Source organism: Solanum verrucosum, unplaced genomic scaffold (genome assembly GCF_900185275.1).
Source record: "Solanum verrucosum unplaced genomic scaffold, falcon-dt-bn FXZP01000049.1, whole genome shotgun sequence".
Lineage (NCBI taxonomy): Eukaryota > Viridiplantae > Streptophyta > Magnoliopsida > Solanales > Solanaceae > Solanum > Solanum verrucosum.
In genome coordinates, this window is record NW_026020221.1 from 4,488,119 (window position 1) to 4,508,514 (window position 20,396).

At 33.4% G+C, this 20,396-nt stretch overlaps 4 protein-coding genes across 4 annotated transcripts in view; 2 read left to right on the forward strand and 2 right to left on the reverse strand.

The window, feature by feature from the left end:
• Positions 1-8,966, forward strand: part of LOC125830891 (stress-response A/B barrel domain-containing protein HS1) — a 241,399-nt gene extending 232,433 nt beyond the window's left edge. Inside the window, exons 2-3 of the mRNA XM_049510071.1 lie at positions 6,196-6,351; positions 8,509-8,966. Coding sequence (XP_049366028.1) covers positions 6,209-6,351; positions 8,509-8,686 — 321 coding nt within the window. The 5' untranslated portion in view covers positions 6,196-6,208 and the 3' untranslated portion in view covers positions 8,687-8,966. The remainder of the gene's footprint in view (positions 1-6,195; positions 6,352-8,508) is intronic.
• The window catches only part of LOC125830853 (dihydroxy-acid dehydratase, chloroplastic), a 275,530-nt gene extending 264,303 nt beyond the window's left edge, over positions 1-11,227 (forward strand). The window contains exon 15 of the mRNA XM_049510033.1: positions 11,216-11,227. The gene's annotated coding sequence lies outside the window, so the exon portion shown is untranslated. The remainder of the gene's footprint in view (positions 1-11,215) is intronic.
• On the reverse strand, positions 9,620-14,370 carry LOC125830860 (dihydrolipoyl dehydrogenase 1, mitochondrial). The gene is made up of 2 exons (XM_049510037.1): positions 14,037-14,370; positions 9,620-11,124 (listed from the first exon to the last, which is right to left on the reverse strand). Exons 1-2 carry the CDS (start codon positions 14,286-14,288, stop codon positions 9,874-9,876), a joined length of 1,503 nt encoding a protein of 500 aa, XP_049365994.1. The 5' UTR covers positions 14,289-14,370; the 3' UTR covers positions 9,620-9,873.
• A 2,086-nt stretch (positions 14,371-16,456) lies between these two features.
• LOC125830866 (probable protein phosphatase 2C 49) lies at positions 16,457-18,939 on the reverse strand. The gene is made up of 2 exons (XM_049510048.1): positions 18,544-18,939; positions 16,457-17,636 (listed from the first exon to the last, which is right to left on the reverse strand). The coding sequence occupies exons 1-2, from the start codon at positions 18,778-18,780 to the stop codon at positions 16,638-16,640; spliced, it is 1,236 nt and encodes a 411-aa protein (XP_049366005.1). The 5' UTR covers positions 18,781-18,939; the 3' UTR covers positions 16,457-16,637.
• Between the last annotated feature and the right edge of the window lie 1,457 nt (positions 18,940-20,396).

The window sequence follows — 20,396 nt, forward strand, 5'->3', positions numbered from 1 at the left end:
ATGGATTTCGATTAGTATTGTTAATATGAGAACAATTTGAAAACTTATTTAAAATATTTAATTAATCTAGTTTAATTTAGTTTAAGAAATTAGTTAAATTGACTCTCTCGAAAAGTGAAATGTGACAAGTGAAAGTGAACGGAGGAAGTGTATGATAGATTGGTAGAAAGTTATTTATCATTTTATCAGATTATAACTAGATGCCGATTCAAAATATATATTTAATTGGTTTAACTTTTAAGATTTTGTAATATTATCTTTATGTACTGTTTAATTATGAATTCAGATATAATATTTTTAATATGTTTTTACAAAGTTATGAGTTCAGATTCTTCCCATGGTTACAACTTATTACAACTAACAATTACATTGATTTTGTACTTTATAAATATTAACCTGATTTGTGTAAATATTTTTTTAATGCTTGATATATCTTAAATTCCAATAATAATCCAATAAACTACTGCCCTAATTGTTTATTTAATCAAAATCAGAAGCAGTAAAGCACTATACTTGTTGAAAATTTTCAATTCAATTATTATTTTATATATATATATATGAAGCATTGAGCCTAATCCCACCAAACACAACATTAATTTAATTTCTAATTTTTTCTTTGTTCTTATCTTAGGTTTAAACCTAAATATGATCTAGTCGTCTACATAGTCAAAGACATTATCAACAAAGATTCTATTCTAATCTTCGAGTTAAATTTGTTTTAGTTAATTAAAAAGAGATCAATGTCGCTTTCTCGAAATTAATTAATCAATACAAATTTTATATCCCCTATAATTTCATACTTGAAGTCTAATAACAAGTACTAACATGTATACATTTTTATCCCCATCTTGTAATAATCAATGATTATTTTTGATAAATTCTCGATTCAAATAAACCAAAATAATTAATCACTATTGTTAATTTTAAAAGCCTTTTCAAGGTACATGAACTTAGTTTGTCATCTCTACCTATGCACAAAAGCTAATTAATAGCTCACTATTCAAAAGAAAAATGAAATTAGTAAGAGTTGACCATTTGGATTTTACTCGTACGTACTTAGATTTTTTGTTTTTATTTTTTTGTGAATGGTATCAATTATATGTATTTAAAGAAGTAAAGATATAAATAAATTATATTATAAGAAACACAATTTGAATTATATTGATAAAATACAGTACAAGTATAAACATTAATACACATCAGATCGATTTTAAAACAATAATAACATATTTAGTGTAATAATTGAAATTTGAATAGTGTAAGATTTATACAGTTTTACTCTTATCGAGTAGAGAAGTTATTTATGATAGATACACAACTCCAAAAAGAGAAGCTATTTAGAAAAAGGTTGCACGACAAAAAAAAATAGCTACGAAATATCGAGATATAGAGCAAAATGAAACAACAGATAGCAAATACACAATAACAAATCAAGAAATACACTCTAGTTAATCTGCAAAATATCTAACTCAATGTTAAAGAGTCAAAGGAAAAGAAAAAAAAACGAAGTGTTTCAATTGTAAAAAGACCTAATTAAGTGTAATTTATATAATCGTGAAAATTATAAGCAAATAATTAATAATGGAGTGGACGTATATCTACTTCCATTACAGATGCTTCTAATGTTAGACGAATTAATATTATTTCAAAGATGGTCAAGTCTAGTTAAATTTTTTAATTCTTTTTATTGTCAATGAATTATTTTTCTTTTCAAATTTTACCAGAAACCATTATAAAAGAAGATTCAGTTCATAGTATGCCGTCAGTATTTCATCATAATATTTTACTTGTCCTGAAAACTGATTTTACTTCAAAAGATCGAAGGTCTATTAGAAACAATTCCTCTACTTCTTGGAGGTAAATGTAAAATATGTGTACACCCCCACGTACCTCCCTATACCATATATTTCTAAAACTCATTGTCCACTCTTGTCTACAGGTATTGATAAGGTCTGCGTATACTCTATTCTTTTCAATCTTGATCACTTAGTGTGATTTCACTGAATATGTTATTGTTATTGTTGATTGTTCACTCTTATATTTTGAATTGGTTTATCTTTCCCATAGGAGCGATCTTCGTTCACTTTTAATTGATATATCTTTTCTTGATATATTAAAAGTGAAAAATAAAAATGAAAATCTACTTCTGAAATAGTTGACATATAAAAGTGAACAAAGATAATATAAATACGTAAACTAACATGTGTTGTGGACTTGTGGTGGATGGTTGAGATATCTTCATCGTTGATCATATGTTTTGGGTTCTGAAATGGTAAAAATCATATTAGATGTGTTGTTTCTAACGATGGATCTTGCAGGTCACTTGTTGTTGCACTTCCTATTAAAGAATAAGATGTTGATTCTATAGCAGCTTCAATTCTCTCATTTTTTATCTCGTAATTATTCGATTCCATCCCTAAAACTAGCTCCGAATTTAATCGGACCCCTTTCATATCAAGTGCCCGAATTATAAGAGCAATTTTGAAGTATCAAGAGAATTCAGAATTGAACTGGGCTGGGACTAGTCAATGTTCATTTCTTAGATGTGTTGGTCGAAATCCATTTTGGGCTTTATGATTACGTGGGCTTTGTTAGCTTAGCTTGGATTATTTTGGGCCAAGTGCACAAACACCTAATTTGGGGACTACTATTTAAACTGTAGCCAATTTATTTTTTTTAAAGAAAAATATAAATTTATTCATTTTGAAATAATTCAGATGTACGCGATGAAATTACAAAATTCATAAACTTCAAATGTTTTTTCTGAAGTATAGCTTTGTCAAGGCCAAACATCGAAATATTTCAATTGATTTGAGTGCATTCTTGATCATGGAAAGTAGTAGGAGATGTAATTTATATACATGATGATAAATGTCAAGAACTTTTCTTTATTTTAGAAGAGCACTAAAATACAACTTCGATGGAATAATAGATATCAAATCCCGCCATTGAGATGTCGAATAGATTCCTAAAACTTAAAGAATGATGAGCAATTTTCACATATAGCAAACATAAAAGTTATATTTGTATGTTATATTGCGCTCCATAACAAACATAAAGTTTGTTATGATATTAATATGTATATTTCGCTATACATATACAAAAGCAATTGTATAATCTATTTCGGTATACATATACAAAAGAATCAATTGTATAATCTGTGTTTGTATAAAGCGAGAAAGAGAGAAAGACAAAAGAAAACTGGGCAGGGGAAGATCTGTATTTGTATAATCATAAGTGTATATGACGAAAATATATGTATTTGTATATATAATTTTCTCTCGTTTTATACAAACACAAATGCAATTTATACATTTGTGTTTGTATAAAGTGATAGAAGCGAGTGAGAGCGACGAGCGAGATCTGGGAGAGAGGAGAGATGGGAATGAAAAGATATGTATTTATACAATTTTCTCTGGCTTTATACAAACACAAACACATTTTATACATTTGTGTTTGTATAAAGTGAGAGAGGCGAGGTGAGACTGCCCAGCGAGAAGCGAGAGTGACGAGCGAGAAATTGAGGGAGAGAGGCGAAATGACAACAGTTTGCTATGAGTTACAATTAAATCAAACTGTGGTTATAACATTTAATTTAAATTAATAGTTTACTATTTTATACAATTTTCCCAAGAATGATTGACCACCTTTTACGTTAGAAGAGCAAAAGGCACGATGCATATAATTATAGAGTTTTGACAAAATAAAAATAAAAATTGAGGCTTGTTATTTAAGAAACTTGATCAAAGTAATAAAATAGTATTGAAACTATTTAATTATTATATTCACCAAAACAACACGCACATTAGAATCATATGTTACAACTTATAACCATCAAAACAAGGTGTAAACGACTCACCTTAGATTGACTAAGAAAATTCAATAGCTTTTGTCACAATAATTCATATACGTATTAGATCACAAACTCAATTATTATTATTATTATTATTATCATATATATAGTACTAATTCAACATTTTAGAAATTCATTAAACTTCAAATCATGAATCTGTTTCCAAATTTGACTAATCGCCATTTCACTCCTCCATTATTCATCACAATTTCTACGAACATGACCAATTTTACCACAATTCCAACACACTACATCTCCTTTTCTGGATCTAGATCTAAACTGTGATGAACTTTCAGTTGAACAAATCTTCAACAATGAAGATTTAACTTCATCCAATGAAATTGTATCTTTACCATCTACAATTTCATCAACAAAATCTTCATACGAACAAGGTAAAGTACGCAATAACATCAACAATGCCTTAGTGCCATCATCAATTTTCTCATCCAAATTTTCCAGATCCGTAACGATCGATTCAAAATCATTAATATGAGAAGTAACAGAAGCAGTAGTAGTACCTTGTTTCATTCGAAGAGAATATAAACATTGCTTTTTAAGCAGCTTGTTTACTCGAATGTTCTCCAAATGCAGAGCTTCTAATTTATCCCAAACTTATTTTGCTGTTCTCTCTTCAATTACTTGGCGTAAAATTTCATCTGCAAGGTATAACTGAATTAGAGATCGAGCTTGTTCGTCGATCTCCTTCCATTGATCGGCTTACATGTCGATCGGTTTCTCTCCGGTTAGAGTTTTATGTAAACTGTTTTGCACAAGGACGGCGTGCATTTTGATTTTCCATAGAGTAAAGCTTGTTTTCCGATGTCGAATAATCTCAGTGACATTTTGAAACTTCAATTTACCCAGCAAAATACACCATGAATTTGAGAGTTCTTCTCTAAATGGGAAACTCAGATATGAAGTAGAAAATTTCTTTTGGTATTTTCTGGCGGCTTTCGGCGCCGCAATTGATGGCAAAAATGGTCACTAAGGACTAGAACCGTCAAAACGGGCTTAACCCATAGGATCGGCTCAATCCAATTCATTATTGGGGTAGAGTTGAGATAAAAAATTTCAAGTCCATTTAAAATTAGAGCTTATAAACCCGACCCATATAATCCCTTAGCCCTTAAAACTTGATCGAGGTCGGCTCATGGGCCAAAACTTTTTATTTAATGGTAACTTATAATAATCTCAGTAGTATATAATCTAATTACTTAAATACACATTATGTTATAATATTATAAATCTTACCAGATTTTGGTACGTTCAGATACATGTATCTCAGAATATATGGACTCAAAATTAGATTAATTTGTTCTAAATACACTCTATCCAAGTAGATTCGCATGTATCTGGGATACATAAACAAATCTCTCTCCCATCTTGTTTGTCACTCTCTTATCTCGCTCGTGTATCTGGTATGCGAGATACATGCTAATTGCACTAGATTTTTTGCTAGTGTTATTGAAACAACACCATTGTTTGCCATATTTGATTTAAAAATCTTCTCATTTTCTTGATGTTATAGAATTATAAGTTTGAAAAGAAAAAAATGAAAAAAAAGGGCTAGCCCGCCCCAGCCCTCGGCCCTTCTAGGGTTGGGCTGGGTTGAGCATTTTCAGGCCCTACCAAATGAAGGGCCGGCCCATCCTAGCCCTTCAAATTCATTGGCCTGCGAGACTTCGGCCGGATGGGGCTGGGCCGACCCTTTTTGATAGCTCTACTAAGGACGTACAATAATATATTTTTTTTAAAAATAAATAAAAAGCACGATAATTCTTTTTTAAAAGTGAAAATTTCGTAAATAACGATATTATCACTTATTTTTTTCAAAACAAAACGAGGTTTTGCTAAGTGTCAAAATGTGATAGTGCTTTAATTTTATAATCTAGCAAAATACATACTCTATATCTAAACTGAAAATCGGGTAGATATCGTATCATCTTGTAATTATATGTATATGTATGTGTGAACAATTGTATGTGTATTACATGTATATTCGAAGCACAAGTTAGATGTATGTGTGACCAATTTTATGTGTATGTGGTAGTAGAGATTAGGATTTCTAGACGCATATATACTTGTGTATATATTAAACTACACGAAATTTGTAATGAGTGAGCAATATCCGTCTTTCTATTTTATTTTTAAAAAAAAAATTAAATGTCAATAATAGGTAAGTAAATTGCTTCCACTTGTTCTCATTTAATAACTAAAGTGCATTCTTTAGAAGAGAGAGATTGGGATAAATTGGGACAAGTGGATTGATTACTCATACAATCAACCAAATAAAGGACCCTTTTCTCTCCACAATAATTACTTGTCTAGTCAAGGAAGAAAAGTGAGAAAATAGAAATGGAGGGTGGTAAAGGAGGAGTGGTGAAGCACATTTTGCTAGCAAAGTTCAAAGATGGGATCCCACCTGAACAAATTGATCAGCTCATTAAGCAGTATGCTAATCTAGTCAATCTTGTTGAACCCATGAAGGCATTTCAATGGTACCCACTTTCTTTTCTCTTCCATGATCTTCAATTTTGCTCTTCTGATCAACCCTTTTTCTCCCGTTTTTGACCTCATCTGTGGTTGATTTCTCTTTTAGTTGAGTATTAAAGCAACCCCTTTTTATGTGTGTGCTTGGTTTGGAGGTTCAATGTTGACATTCTTATGATTGTGAAAACATAAAAAGCAAAACTTTAGGATTCTTGATTTTCATTTATGTGTGTGCTTGATTTGAGGTTCAGTGTTGACTTTCTTGGTTTTTATGATTGGAAACATAAAAACCAATTATTGCCAGTTATTAGGCTATTGACACTTCTTTAGAATGGAGCATTGACCGGAGACGTTAGGCTTGTAAAGGGCTACTTCTAAAATGATCGTTAAGGTTCCATACCATTCATATCGTATAATTGCTTCATTGTGGATCTAACATCACCTATAACTTCCTTGGGTGTTTCCGGAGTGGTTACATTTACTAGAGGTTGCATCACCTGCAACAGACATACTTAAACTTAAAAGACAACAAAAGGTGATTACTGATAAACAAAGTTCTCACGAATCACACCAACTTATACAATGTGCTGTCCGCTTTCTCTCAGACACTAGTGGCTTATGTGGTGGTCAGCGTTACTAGGTGCACCTCCTTGCGTCCCTATAAAATTTTTAGAAACGTGAAAGTTCCGCCCTTAGCTTGTTTCCAGTATATGTCTTTTATGTTACTTCTCATTTATGTCTACTATACCTCACCCGCTTCTCGTGTGCAAACTAATGCATCCTTGCCTCGGCCAGAAGCGGGAGAGGGGGATAAGCTGCGTTTGGTATGGAGGAAAATGTGTCTCATGGAAAATGTTTTATGATGGAAGATCATTTCTCTGATCCTTTTAAGGTGTATGGTTCGGTAAGTAAGTAGTTGATATATTGAGATAAGTTCTATAAAAATAGATATTTAAAGCACAAAATGACTTTCTTTCTTTTGTGCCTATGCCTACCTGTAACATGTTAAGGATTTGTTATTTCTTCCAGCATTTTGAAATTGAAGATGCCATTGTCCTTAGGACGAGTTCTATGTTACTAGTAGCGTGAAATCTTGAGAACATTTCCGACCCCTTCCCCACTCGCCTAAACACCATCTAGGAAAAAGAGAATATCCAGTAGTTGGTTTGTTTTTGGCGTTGCCAACATCTAAAGATTATATCACGCTTTGACTAAGATACTCCAGAAGTAGTAACCTCTGAGATCTGAAAGAGCACTCGAGTTTCCACTATGGGACGGAAGGGATAGTTTAAGCTCGACATACAAAGTTCACAAATGATCATTCACTCTATGTGCATAGTGTTAAAATAAAATAACAAATGCATTCCTAGAATTGGAACTATAAATGTTTTGATTTTGGTAATACCCCCTTCTAGTTGTTAGAGCATAGCCTGTGCTATGTCAGTTAGGTGATGGGTTTGAATCCTAGGCAGACAATAGCCTAGATTTAAGTAGAGAAGGGAGGAGGAGTGGGTCTATTATCTATCGAGTTTCAAACTGTACACCATTGGACTTCGAGGATTTATCGGTTATCCAAAAAGAATTGCACTTATAAACTGAACTTGAAGAGATTGTCCTGTTGAAGTAAACTCAATTTTGATTTATATATATGCTTGATGGAAAGTGATGTAGAAGTAATATTTTGTCTTGCTTCTGGTAGCAATGCCCTAAGGCTTTATGTCTAGGGAACTTGGGGTAGAAAGAACATTGTGAGGCACGGTGTTATCAAAAGCAAAAAGCGCAAAAAAAAATTCTAAGGTCTATTGAGGCTTTAAGAGCAAAGCGCAAATAAAGTGTAGGCTTTAATGAAAAAAGGTGCAAGGGAGAAAAAATACAAATGTATTTGTTTAGTCCAAAACTAATAATTATAAGCATTATTGACAAACATATGAACAAAGAGATTGAGAAAAACAATATTATAAAACTAAAATATCAATTGTTTAGTGTTGCCTCTTGAACCTTGATTACGACATTGAAGCGCACATTAAGTGAGTCAAAGTGCTCAACAAGTTTTGAGCGTCGCTTTAGGGCTTAATCACGCCTTTGACAACACTAGTGAGGCATTAGTTTTTTTTCTTGTAAGTTCATACAAGTATTGAAATGTAATTTGTATGTCATTATTGCAGGGGTAAGGATGTGAGCATAGAAAACCTTCACCAAGGTTTCACTCATGTTTTTGAGTCGACGTTTGACAGTTTAGAAGGCGTTGCAGAGTATGTAGCTCATCCTGTTCATGTTGAATTTGCAAATACAATGCTTCCTCAGCTGGAGAAAGTCCTTATCATTGACTACAAACCACAGTAACTCAGTCCCTAAACTGGATTCACGAATTGATGCACTATATCAGTTTTACTTTACTGTACTGAAATCCAATAAGAACACAAACTTTTCTAAAGGGTGTGTCTTGCTTGTTTGCAATTATTGTATTCACTTCATAGACGCTAATGCGAGTAAATTATGGTCAGCTTGGGCTGTTTAAACTCGAGGAAGAATGTTCTTCGTTCTTCGTTCTTCTCTTCCCAGGGAGAATGAATGATGAACAACATATAAGTGCATCAATAAACTCATATTAGTGTTTCCATTACCTCCTTTTTTTTTAACATTTTACTGAGCAAATTCGTCGATTGTTGGTAGCTCTCAAACACTTCAATGACTCTACCCAGTCCCGGCCAGGCATTTGGATTTACGCTGGATAGGTTTACTAAAGGAGATAAATAGCTACGTTACACAATATATTTTCATTGCGACAATGCATATTAACAATTGAAGGACAAAAGAAACAAGGAAACAACATGGCTAATAAAGCATTAAACTCACATTTCTGTAGTTTTGATGTCAATGAGATTGCCGCACTGCAGAGTTCATAACAAGAATATTAGCAAAGAATCATACAAAAATGATTGAATCTTCAGATGCTTGGAAATGATCAAAGTAGTTGAAAAGGAAGATCACTATAACTATAGCCCCTGGTAAGTTTACCAATGAAAAACAATTTATTTGATATTATGGATGACTTACACAACCTTTGCCGGTATCACAGCCATACAACGCTTGAGGGAGAACACCATTTAAAGTGAAAAGTACAACAACATACCAAATGAAATCCCACAAGTGAGGTCCAAAAAGGGTAGAGGTACAGAGACCATACCATTACCTTGTGGAGGTAAAGTGGAAAGTAAAGACTCGTAAATTTCAATCAAGCAAAATCTATAATGCTGATCAAAGATGGGGCGGGGCTAAAAGAAAACTCAATGAAACTCACCATTGATGGCATTTAAACTCGACATGCAGCTTGTATCTTTATTACAGTAATGAATATGCAGAAGAGAAAACATTAACTTTGAGGTGGTTTGAGTACCCTATTAAGAGAGGAGGGGGGATGGAAACTTCTGTTCCAGATATACTTGAGGAATGATATGGCAATTAGAAAATCTGCTCCAAGTATTTGAGATACTCGAAGGAAAATAAAAAACAATGATATGACACTATCTCTACATGTGAATGGGCTTGTCATAAGTGGCCATGGCTGCTTCTTTCAGAGCCTCGCTCATTGTTGGATGTGCATGGCATGTACGAGCAATGTCTTCACTTGATGCTCCATAATTCAAAGCCAGGACTGCTTCGTGAATAAGCTCCCCTGCATTTGATGACATAATATGGACGCCCAAGATTTTGTCGGTTCCCTTCTCAGCAATTACCTTTACAATTCCTTCAGCATCGTCAATTGCCTTGGCCCTACTGTTTGCAAGGAAAGGAAATTTGCCTACGCGATAATCAACTCCAAGTGCCTTAACCTGTTCTTCAGTTTTCCCAACGGAAGCCACCTCTGGGTGAGTGTAGCAAACACCAGGAACCAAATCGTAGTCCACATGACCCTCCTTGCCTGCAATGAATTCCACACAAGCAACACCATCCTCCTCTGCCTTGTGAGCAAGCATTGGCCCAGGAATGACGTCACCAATTGCATATACCCCTGGAACATTACTGGCAAAACGTTCATTGACCAAGATCCTACCAGCCTTGTCAGTTTCAACACCTATCTTGTCCAATCCAAGTCCTGAAGTGAATGGAACCCTACCAGCAGAAACAAGAACAACATCAGCCTCAAGAGTAGTCTGCTCACCACCAGCTGCAGGCTCAAGGGTCAGCTTCACACTATCGCCAACAGTGTCAACTGACACCACCTTAGTTTTAAGCATGAACTTCATCTTTTGCTTCTCAAGAGAACGTTGGAATTGCTTGCGAACTTCACCATCCATGGTTGGAACAATATCAGATGCAAATTCAACAACAGTCACCTCTGAGCCAAGGCGGCACCAGACAGATCCCATTTCGAGGCCTATGTAGCCAGCACCAATAACAACCAGTTTTTTTGGAATTTCAGTCAAAGCTAAAGCTCCAGTAGATGATACAATTCTTTTTTCATCAATGGTTAACCCAGGTAGACTTTTGACATCAGAACCAGTCGCAATTATAATATTCTTCCCCTTAACAATAGTATTACCACCTTCCACGGTGTCAACAGAAACTTCGGAAGGGGAAAGGAATTTACCATAGCCCTTGACATAGTTCACTTTGTTCTTCTTAAATAGACCCTCAATACCCCGTGTTAGGCCAGCCACAGCCTTATCTTTCTGGGCCATCATGGCAGGAAGATCTACCTCAACAGAAGAGAACTTCACACCATGACTAGCAAAAGAATGTTGAGCTTCATGATACATGTGAGAGGAATGAAGAAGTGCCTACACATGAAAAGCAGAAACAGTAAACATGAATTAGACCTCAAAAGCTGACTACAGAGCTCCAAGCACAATCATCGACGAGAAAGATGGGCATAAACCTGTGCACTACTCTGCCAAGTATATTTTAAGAGTACCATTGTTAATTTTACTATGCCGAAGAATGAACTTAAGTTCATGATGTCACAAAAACAGAATGACAGTTAGCAAATTACTAGAGCAGAACTCTATAGTTGAGGGTTATTACAAGATAAGAGGAGGTCATAAGAATATATGCACCCTATGGACAGCAATGGGTAAGCTAGGCACTAGGTTATATACCAATGAAAATGGCCTCTCGGTGAAGCTATGTCTTTATTCACAACAAGAGAACCCTCGTGCATGTCACATTTTAAGGGCATCAAAGAAACTGAGTTAACCATATACATTCAGCTTATCTTCTCTTCTTTGTTCATATTCCACAAATATATCGAAACTAACTAAGACCAAAATATTCAGAGGACTCTTCAGACAAAATAAAAAACATGCAATTGTCAGTAAAGTTGTTTTCTTTTTCAAATCCAAACAGCTCTTCTTACTTAGAATATGTCGTCGATTCAGCATTAGATAAAGGGGGTAAAATCCCCGTTTTTACAATTTACAATAAGCAGTTAAAATTATTTTATCAATATGAGTATCCTATATCAATATAATATTTATTTTTGAAACCACCTCTATCTTAACATAGAATAGGGAAAGTTGGGAATATATACTTCAATGCAAATTAACACATAAGAATAAATATATACCTTGCTAAGAAGCCAAACCAAGGAAAAAATGCACAACCATGAGAAAAGTATTTAACCTTCAGAACTTTTGACGAAAAAAATAGAACAAAGGAAAGCCCACTAAATATTCGCGAGAAAACATTCATCAAGATTAAAATCTATATCAAGATAGTATGCCTCATTTAAGGGTGGCAGATTGGGCCATCCAGAACTTTTGGTCTTTAACTAGCTTAGGTAAAACTATTGAAAGGAGAACCGATACATGTTGAAGTTCAAATTCAGGAAAAAAGGAAGAAGCTGAAGCACAAAAAAAGAAAAGAAAAAAGAAACAGGTTCCTAATTGTATATGAAAGCTACAAGTCAACTCGTCAATTGGAACCACAACTAACCACATCACTCAGCAACTAAAAGAATGTGACTGTTGATCATGCCAGATGTCTTTACTTATATATGTAAGTCACAGATTAACTCATCAATTGGAAATTAGAATGTCTACAATCCCCTTCCAATAGTTTCATATAACTCAAAAATTAGGTCTATATTTTATTTTACTTCTTAGAGAAAGCACCTTCTATTTTATTTTATGTCACTTTGGATAAAATTACTCAATTCTAATTCAAATAGAAACAAATTATATTTAGTACTGAAAAGAACATATCATTCATTATGCAGCATATATCTGCTATCGAAATCAGTGGGGAGACGATTGCCATTTCCTTCCATCTTTTATCAACCAAAAAATATATAATCAACACTTCACAAGTCACAGCTGGATAGTCAGAAATTACATACTCCCTCCATCCTATTTTATGTGACACTCTTTCCTTTTTAATCCGTCCCAAAAAGAATGTCACCTTACTATATAATTAGAAACAATATAACTTTAAAATCCCCCCTTTTCCCTCAATGAAATGATTTATAGCCACATAAATATCTAAGGATTGTTTTAGATTACAAATTTCAAAAGTCTTCCTTTATTTCTTAAATGCCGTGCCAAGTCAAATGGTACCACATAAAATGGGACGTAGGGAGTACTGTTTTTGGTCTTTCTTATTTTTCCTTTTCTGCAGGGGTGGATACTTGATTTGAAGTGTCAACATAGCAAATGAAAGTTGTATGTGTAATACTTCCGATAATCCTAAAGCTAATCCTATAAAAATTATTAGAAGCAAATGAGAGATAATAAGTGATGAATAACTAAACAAGATTTTAGCATGCAATCTGGTTGGAAAAAAAAAGATGTCGATGACATACAACTTCTCTTAATGCAAAAAATTTCAATACATGGATTAAACATAACAACCAAAGACTTTTATTACTAATGCAAAATTTAACACACATTATTCCTTTAAATAATACAGGTCACAAACTAATACTGCATATTTAAGAATTGCCTAAAAGTGTATTCTTATGTTAACTACATCCCTCTTCGGAATTTCAAAGCAACTTCAGAATCTTTTAGAGAAGTGAATACCTGAATTACTAAGTGTGTTTGGTATGACGAAGGTCACTTGTCAAGAATTCTGTCTCCTGGTATTTGGTTACCAAAAAATAAAGGAATACATTTCCGTCAAAGGATAGAAAATGAACCTCATGGCTCATTTATAGGTGGAAGTTCCTTGTCACTATCTTAATTTTTTAACTTCATCCTACTTGCTCCAACTAATACTTAAAAGATATTATTACTATTTATCTTCAATACAACAAAAATTCATCATAACACTCTCCAATTTGCGAACATTATTACTTATCTTTAGCACATTTTTTTTCAGAAAATATTTCACTCACTAACTGAAATGCTAGAAAAAAACATTTTCTATGGAAGAGCATTTTCCATCACACCAAACACAAATTTTTCAATTTTCTCACAGAGCTCACATTACAGAATAACTTACTATAGATTTATTTAAACCCTAAAATACAAAACTGATATCTGATAACAGCCTCTCAAATCAAAATCATCACAAAGTTAACCAAAGGAATACCACAGATAACGCATTTTTTTAGCTCAATACTCAATAGCAGAATACTCTTAATCGACATCATCGTCACATACTATCGCATAATAAACAGTATTACAATAGCAAAAATCAATAGATCTATGAAGATTCGAAACTTTGTTAAATAAAAAAAATCTAAAAAAATTACCTTAGAAGGAATACAGCCAACATTGAGACAAGTACCACCAAGAGTACCACGTTTCTCAATACAGGTAGTTTTGAGACCTAGCTGCGCCGCTTTGATCGCCGCCACATAGCCGCCGGGTCCACCACCAATAACAACGACGTCGTTCTCATCGGATCCCGAAGCGTAACCTCTGCTAAGAGAAAATGAAAACTTGAGATATCTAGAAGATAAAATTGTTGAAGCCTTTCGTCTAGCTAAGCTCCCAATCGCCATTTTTTCCGGCTTGAATTTTCTGCTCTGAGAAAATGAACAATTTTTCGTCGAGTTTTCTTATTATATATTTGTAGAAAAATATATGTATAGTGGTGGAGGTGTGCGCTGATTTATTATTTCATTTATTATTTATTATGTGGTGGCATTTATTTATTTTTATTACAACATGCCAATATAATGAATCGGGTAGAGTTTATGCAGTCTTATTTTTATTACGAGCATAACGAAAATCATAACGAAGAACATAAGGACCAAAGTAAAATAAATAATTGGTAATAATACATTAAAAATAAAATAATATAAGAGTAATAATAACAATACTAGAAATAAACTTACTTATTATTCTTATAGTTTAGTTTAACTTGCATACGCTTTTATCTTATTCAGTTCTAAAAAAAATGCAGTAAATTAAATTTGTGATTATCTTTAATAAGGTGAATATTAGTAACAAATAACAATAATTTTCTAAATTTTACTTTAACACTATGCTAGTCAAAGAAGGAAGCATATAATAATATTTTTGAATTTTTTTTGTCACCAAACGCTTGTTAATTAAGTACTTACTAATATAAAGGGTCAAGAAATAGTAAGAGAGAACTATAACAAGAATTTCTTTTATCGATAAAAAAAATTACAAACGTGTAGTTCTTTGTAAATTTCATAGGATAAGTAAATTGCATTTAACCAATAAACCAACTATGTGTGATAAGTTCGATCAAGAAAATATGAAGAAAATCTTAAACCAGAAATTTTATTTTGAAAAATGATCTATTTAACCAACTCGACCATCTTTGTGAGGCAAGATAACAAGAATTGTCTTTTGAAGACACTTGATTTGGAACACACAAAAAAAAAAAAAGAGAAAGAAGAGGAGAAATAGTACCACTAAAGCTTTCACGGCTATAAATCATAATTCAAATAACTTATTTTATCTTGTAAAATTGGCATTATGTCAATTTGCACACACTTCAATTATTTCATTAAATATATATTATTTGTCACCAATACAAATATTACTTTCTCAGTTTCACTAATCAAAATTTATACATAGAATAAAAAATGAGCTAATTTTTTGTTTGTCTTGGTTCAAATTTTGAACAATAATGTAAAGGAGTTATATCCATTTCATTGTTTATCTAAGCTAAAAAAATTTTTGGGGGGGCGGGGGGGGGGGATGAAATTATTTTTTGAAGGAAAACTCCAAAAGATAAACAGATATGAAAAGATTGAGATATTTAGCATCAGTTAGGAAATATTTTCCATCATATAGTAATAATAAATATCCTTTGCCACAAGAAAAATAATGTCCTCACAAACCCTACCTCCTATTTAACCTTCATTCTTGGCCCAAAATAGATTACAAGCCTCCCCAATCTAGATGAGGTAGCCCACTCTTCTTCACAATTGAAAGCCACTCATTGTGTTTTAAAAAAACAAGCAGCTTAACATTAAGCCACATAAATTTGACAATTAAGACAATAGTTTAAACCGATGTCGCTTAGACTCTTTAAAATTATTGTCATGTGCCTGTTAAATCCTTCAAAAAGGATGTATTTATTGACTCCTGCGCTAGTAAGGTAACGACCCTTCAAAGCTTGCTTAATTACATCTATGTTTACCCTTCGGGGTGGCCCAGTAGTTTGAGCTTGGGACTTCCATGTGGAGGTCTCAAGTTCGAAACCCCTTGCCAGTGAAAGCAAGGGGTTTGCCTTCTGGGTCGAGCTCGTCGGCCTGGTGCGGCTTACCTCTCCTATGTGGTTTGCAAGTTATTGCATAGGAGCGGGAGTTTTGCCCTATGCACACCCAAATGGTAGCGGCTACGGGTTTCCCTTGTCATCAAAAAAAAAAAAGATAACGACCCATGGTCATCCATCTCCAGTTTGCCGGTCAATAAGATCTCTGAGATTGACCTACCAACTCCATTGGACAACACAACATATTCACTCAAATAAATATAGACGAATCATACTTGTGAATTGTGATGGTTTCTAAAAACTCAATATGAACACTTAAGTCTACGATAGTAGTACATTTTTTAAAGATTCACAAACGTACAACTCCAAAAATGTCCTAGCAACATAGATTTTAATAACTATTAAAGGTAGATGGCTGTAATGGTAAAATGCATTATGGCAATTAATTTCAGAAATAACTACACAAGTTCTATCTTTCCATTAAAAGAAAATGACAGCACCTACAATGCAATAGCCTTACAAAACTGCTGGCTGCTTTTTCTCACTACCCTGAAGCAGCCTCAAACAGACATGAAACCAGAAATAAAACAATTCTTTTATACAACATTGTAGGAAAAATATATTAGTATGATCATGAAATAATGCTAGTTTACACTCAATTGCTTCCTAACAAACTTTGCAGCTTCTTCCTTGCGTCCTCGGACAAGTTGCAACACCTGAATCTTGGTCTCTGTGATGGAACTGAAGTTCGGTGATCAGGAGAAGTAAAGCATACAACAATTGCAGTGAGATTGTCATCTATGTCTTTACATAAAGCTTGATTCACAAGTTCTCTGGCAGACTGCTGTGGGTCATTGTGCAGCCTCAGCTCACGGCGAACAACATTCACTGCATCTTGGTTAGACATCACATCCCAGATGCCATCGCAACCAAGTATCATGAACTCATCATCCTCAGTCAACAACATTTGCTTAACTTCTGGTTCTGCTGTAAGAGGAGATGCAGACCCAAATGGAAGCTTCATATACCAATCTCCAAGGGCTCGAGTAATTGCAAGATCTCCATTTAAGCAACCATATTCAATAATACCGCCTAATTTTTCAACTCTTTGTCGTTCCGCCAAACAAGTTGGCCTGTGATCTTGAGTCAACTGAACTGCAACACCTTTCCTACAAAGAACAGCACGACAGTCACCGGCATTAGCAACAACTAGATGTCTTCCTAAAACCAGCGCAGTTATTGCTGTTGTCCCACAATAGGCATCAACACTACATTCATCAGCTAAGGCCTGGTCAGCAATTAAAAATGCTCTAAAATGAGAACTCTCCAATTCTTCCAAGAATGCTTGATCAACAGCAGATGTTTGCGGCAAATTAGTATCTTCAAAGAAAAATCTCATTGCATTAGTCCTGACATAAGCAGCTGCATCAGAACCTCCATGACCATCAAACACAGCATAGAAGGCACCTGGAAGAGGCCAATTGTATAGAGAACCTAACTGAGCTGAAAGATCATCAACACGAATATGCTCATCTTCATTGGATCTACGAGGTCCAATATCAGTATAGCTACCCGAACGAATAGCTGGGATAACATTACTGCTTCTAGCTGAATCAATTATAGTTGTCTGAGTATTAGTTGAGCATCTCACACCCTGCTAATTGCAAAATACATAAGGTCAAGTCAAACCATGGGTACATTGCATTTCAACCACATAACTATCAACAAGCATTAAGAAAACAAAACTTATTCAATCATAACCACAGTCCACATAAGAAATGAGATAGTATAGTCAAATAACTCAATAAATCAACAACCAACAACAAAAACCATCAGTTAATCATATGAAGAAACCCAAATAAGAGTTTGAAAGTTCAAATCCATTTCTTTAGCAAATAGAAAAATCATTCAACTACAACTCAACCCCCGCTTAAGTTCAGTCAGATATACAAGTCCTCAGAGAATTCATCTTAGTTACACAATTTTGACACAGACCCTAAACTTAGCAGAACCCTCATTCTTTCAAGTTGGACTTGTTATACTTGTGCAAAGTTTACATACGTACAATCCCAGAATCGAACAACAACATACGCAATATAATCCCACAAGTAGAGTCTGAGGAGGAAGGATAGAGTGTATGCAGACCTTACCACTACGTTGAGGCTGTTTTCGAAAGCCCCTCACTCAATTCCAGAATTGAAAACAACTCAAAATAGCAGAAATTGAGTTTTTTACACCCTAATTCATAGCAATAATATCTATCAGATGAACTTTTTTTTAACTCCAAACCCTAAATAATACTATATCAGAACCTCTAGGCAGATCCAATTCTTCACAGCAAACAAATACACAAAGAAAAACAAGGTGCTATAGAAAATAATTTCCCTGAAAAGGAGATAACCTAGGGTCAGCTGGACTAACAACTTTGAGATCCCCGATTCGAATCACAAAGCATAAAATTAGGTAAATTCTTCAAAATACGCAAAATTGCACACAAACTAACTCAAACAGTTACCAAAAATAGCAGAAGACAAAACGGGAAATCAAATCTGAAACTTTACCGAGTCAGAACGAGAAATATCAACAGAAACCAAATCAGACGAGCGAAATTCACGAGATTTTGGACGAGAAGAAGACGTAGCAGTAGCTGAAACATCAAAGAAGTCCAAATCCTCATCGCCGACCACCGGCGCCGCCGTTGAAACTCCGATGTACTCAACGGAAATATTCGGCTGACACAAAATCTCCGCATCTACTACCACCATCTTCGCCGCCGTCGTTGAATTCTTCACAATCATCAAAATAGTTAATCCAAAATTGAACAATAATTTGAAGTTTTTGTTTGGATTATGAGAGATTTTATGGATAAAATTTGTTTGTTAAAAACAGATTAGGGTTTAATTAATCGTTGAAATAGAAGTAAAAGCAAGTTGGGTTCTTGAAGAAATTTATAGATTAATAATAATAGGCGGCTTAGTATTTACTCGGATTAAATAGAACGTGTAGTAGTAACGCGTGACGCAAAAAAAAAGAAGCAAAATCGATTCTTACTCGGATTACATGATATTTTATTTAATCGTTCGATGTCAAGTACTCACATACCGTAAAATTAAAATTATTTTATTTTTATGTATGTCTATAAATATAAAAATAATATTTATTTGTGTTAGAATTGATGACAAGTTTATAATGTCTATGTATGTAATGAGATATCCTAATATATCGATAGACTTGAATTAAATTCTTAAAATGATAGATATTTTTAATAAGGACGATAATAATTTTGATACGAGAAGAATAACTAATCAACCACTTGATAATATGCCATTTACTTGGTTTCCTATTATACACGAAAGCTTGATTGACTTTTTAAGGAGGAAATTTTTGAAAATTAAATTAAATGCTATTATGAGAGACCTTATTTTTTTAAAATCTAATTAAGAGGCAGAAAGGAAGAAATAATCTTAATTAAGATAATGGGGTTATTCTTACTAATTAATATGTTCATATTGGAGCCTCTAAAAGGCTTTTTAATTTATTTTATTCTTTATTTAGATACCTAATCCTTTAGGAGAGAATAATTACAAGTATGGTAATGTTATTAAAAATGTACTCTATTTGCTAGTAGAATTTTATCACTTAATCATGATTAGTCCATATAAATTTATTATCATTTCATTAAATTATTTAATTAATAATTATTATTTGATTTGATATAAATATAAGGTGTAAATAAAATTTTGCTATATATGATGATGGTATCACATGTTACGCAAAAGTATTTGTATCAAAATAAATATATATATACCTTGCACCCGTAACATCAATGATCCACGTTATTTTGAAATTTCATTTATTGACGTATTTTCTACTTATTCTTGAAGGTCAAACCATGTTATCACACATTAAGATTACACTAACACTATTAATTTTCAAATTAATAATCGTTCACGCATAGAAATGACAAACGGACAAATTGATTCAAATATAGACATTACGAAAACGAGTTTAACAAAAATAGATAAAATATCCGATACGTCCATATTTAACACAAATAAGTCACACGGCATGCTTTCCACTTCATACGATAACCTAAATTAAGTATTGTTTTTAATCATAACTAAAGGTAGGTTATTTCAAAATGTTGTCTATTCAGATAACTCGATATATCAAACTCTCATTAGGCATGACGTTCAGAAAAGAATTGAATGAAAAAGGATTTATTATACACAATCTTACTCTATATTTTTACAAGAGATTATTTTTACAACTCGATCAAAACTCTCATCACGTGTCTATCCAAACAAACAAGCCATTTTCATTTGTTGAAACAATGGCTAGGGTCAAGAAGTATCCTTTTCTTTCTAGATAGTTCTACAAATATATATGTCAAAATTCTTCAATCCAAATTAAA

Excerpts from the sequence above, each read along its gene's own strand:
- LOC125830860 (XM_049510037.1), bottom strand. The coding sequence starts at position 14,288 with ATGGCGATTGGGAGCTTAGCTAGACGAAAGGCTTCAACAATTTTATCT. Across the intron at positions 11,125-14,036 it reads TTGGCTGTATTCCTTCTAAG|GCACTTCTTCATTCCTCTCA; the intron begins GTAATTTTTTTA and ends TTTCATGTGTAG.
- LOC125830866 (XM_049510048.1), bottom strand. The coding sequence starts at position 18,780 with ATGATTGTGAAGAATTCAACGACGGCGGCGAAGATGGTGGTAGTAGAT. Across the intron at positions 17,637-18,543 it reads ATATTTCTCGTTCTGACTCG|GGTGTGAGATGCTCAACTAA; the intron begins GTAAAGTTTCAG and ends TGCAATTAGCAG.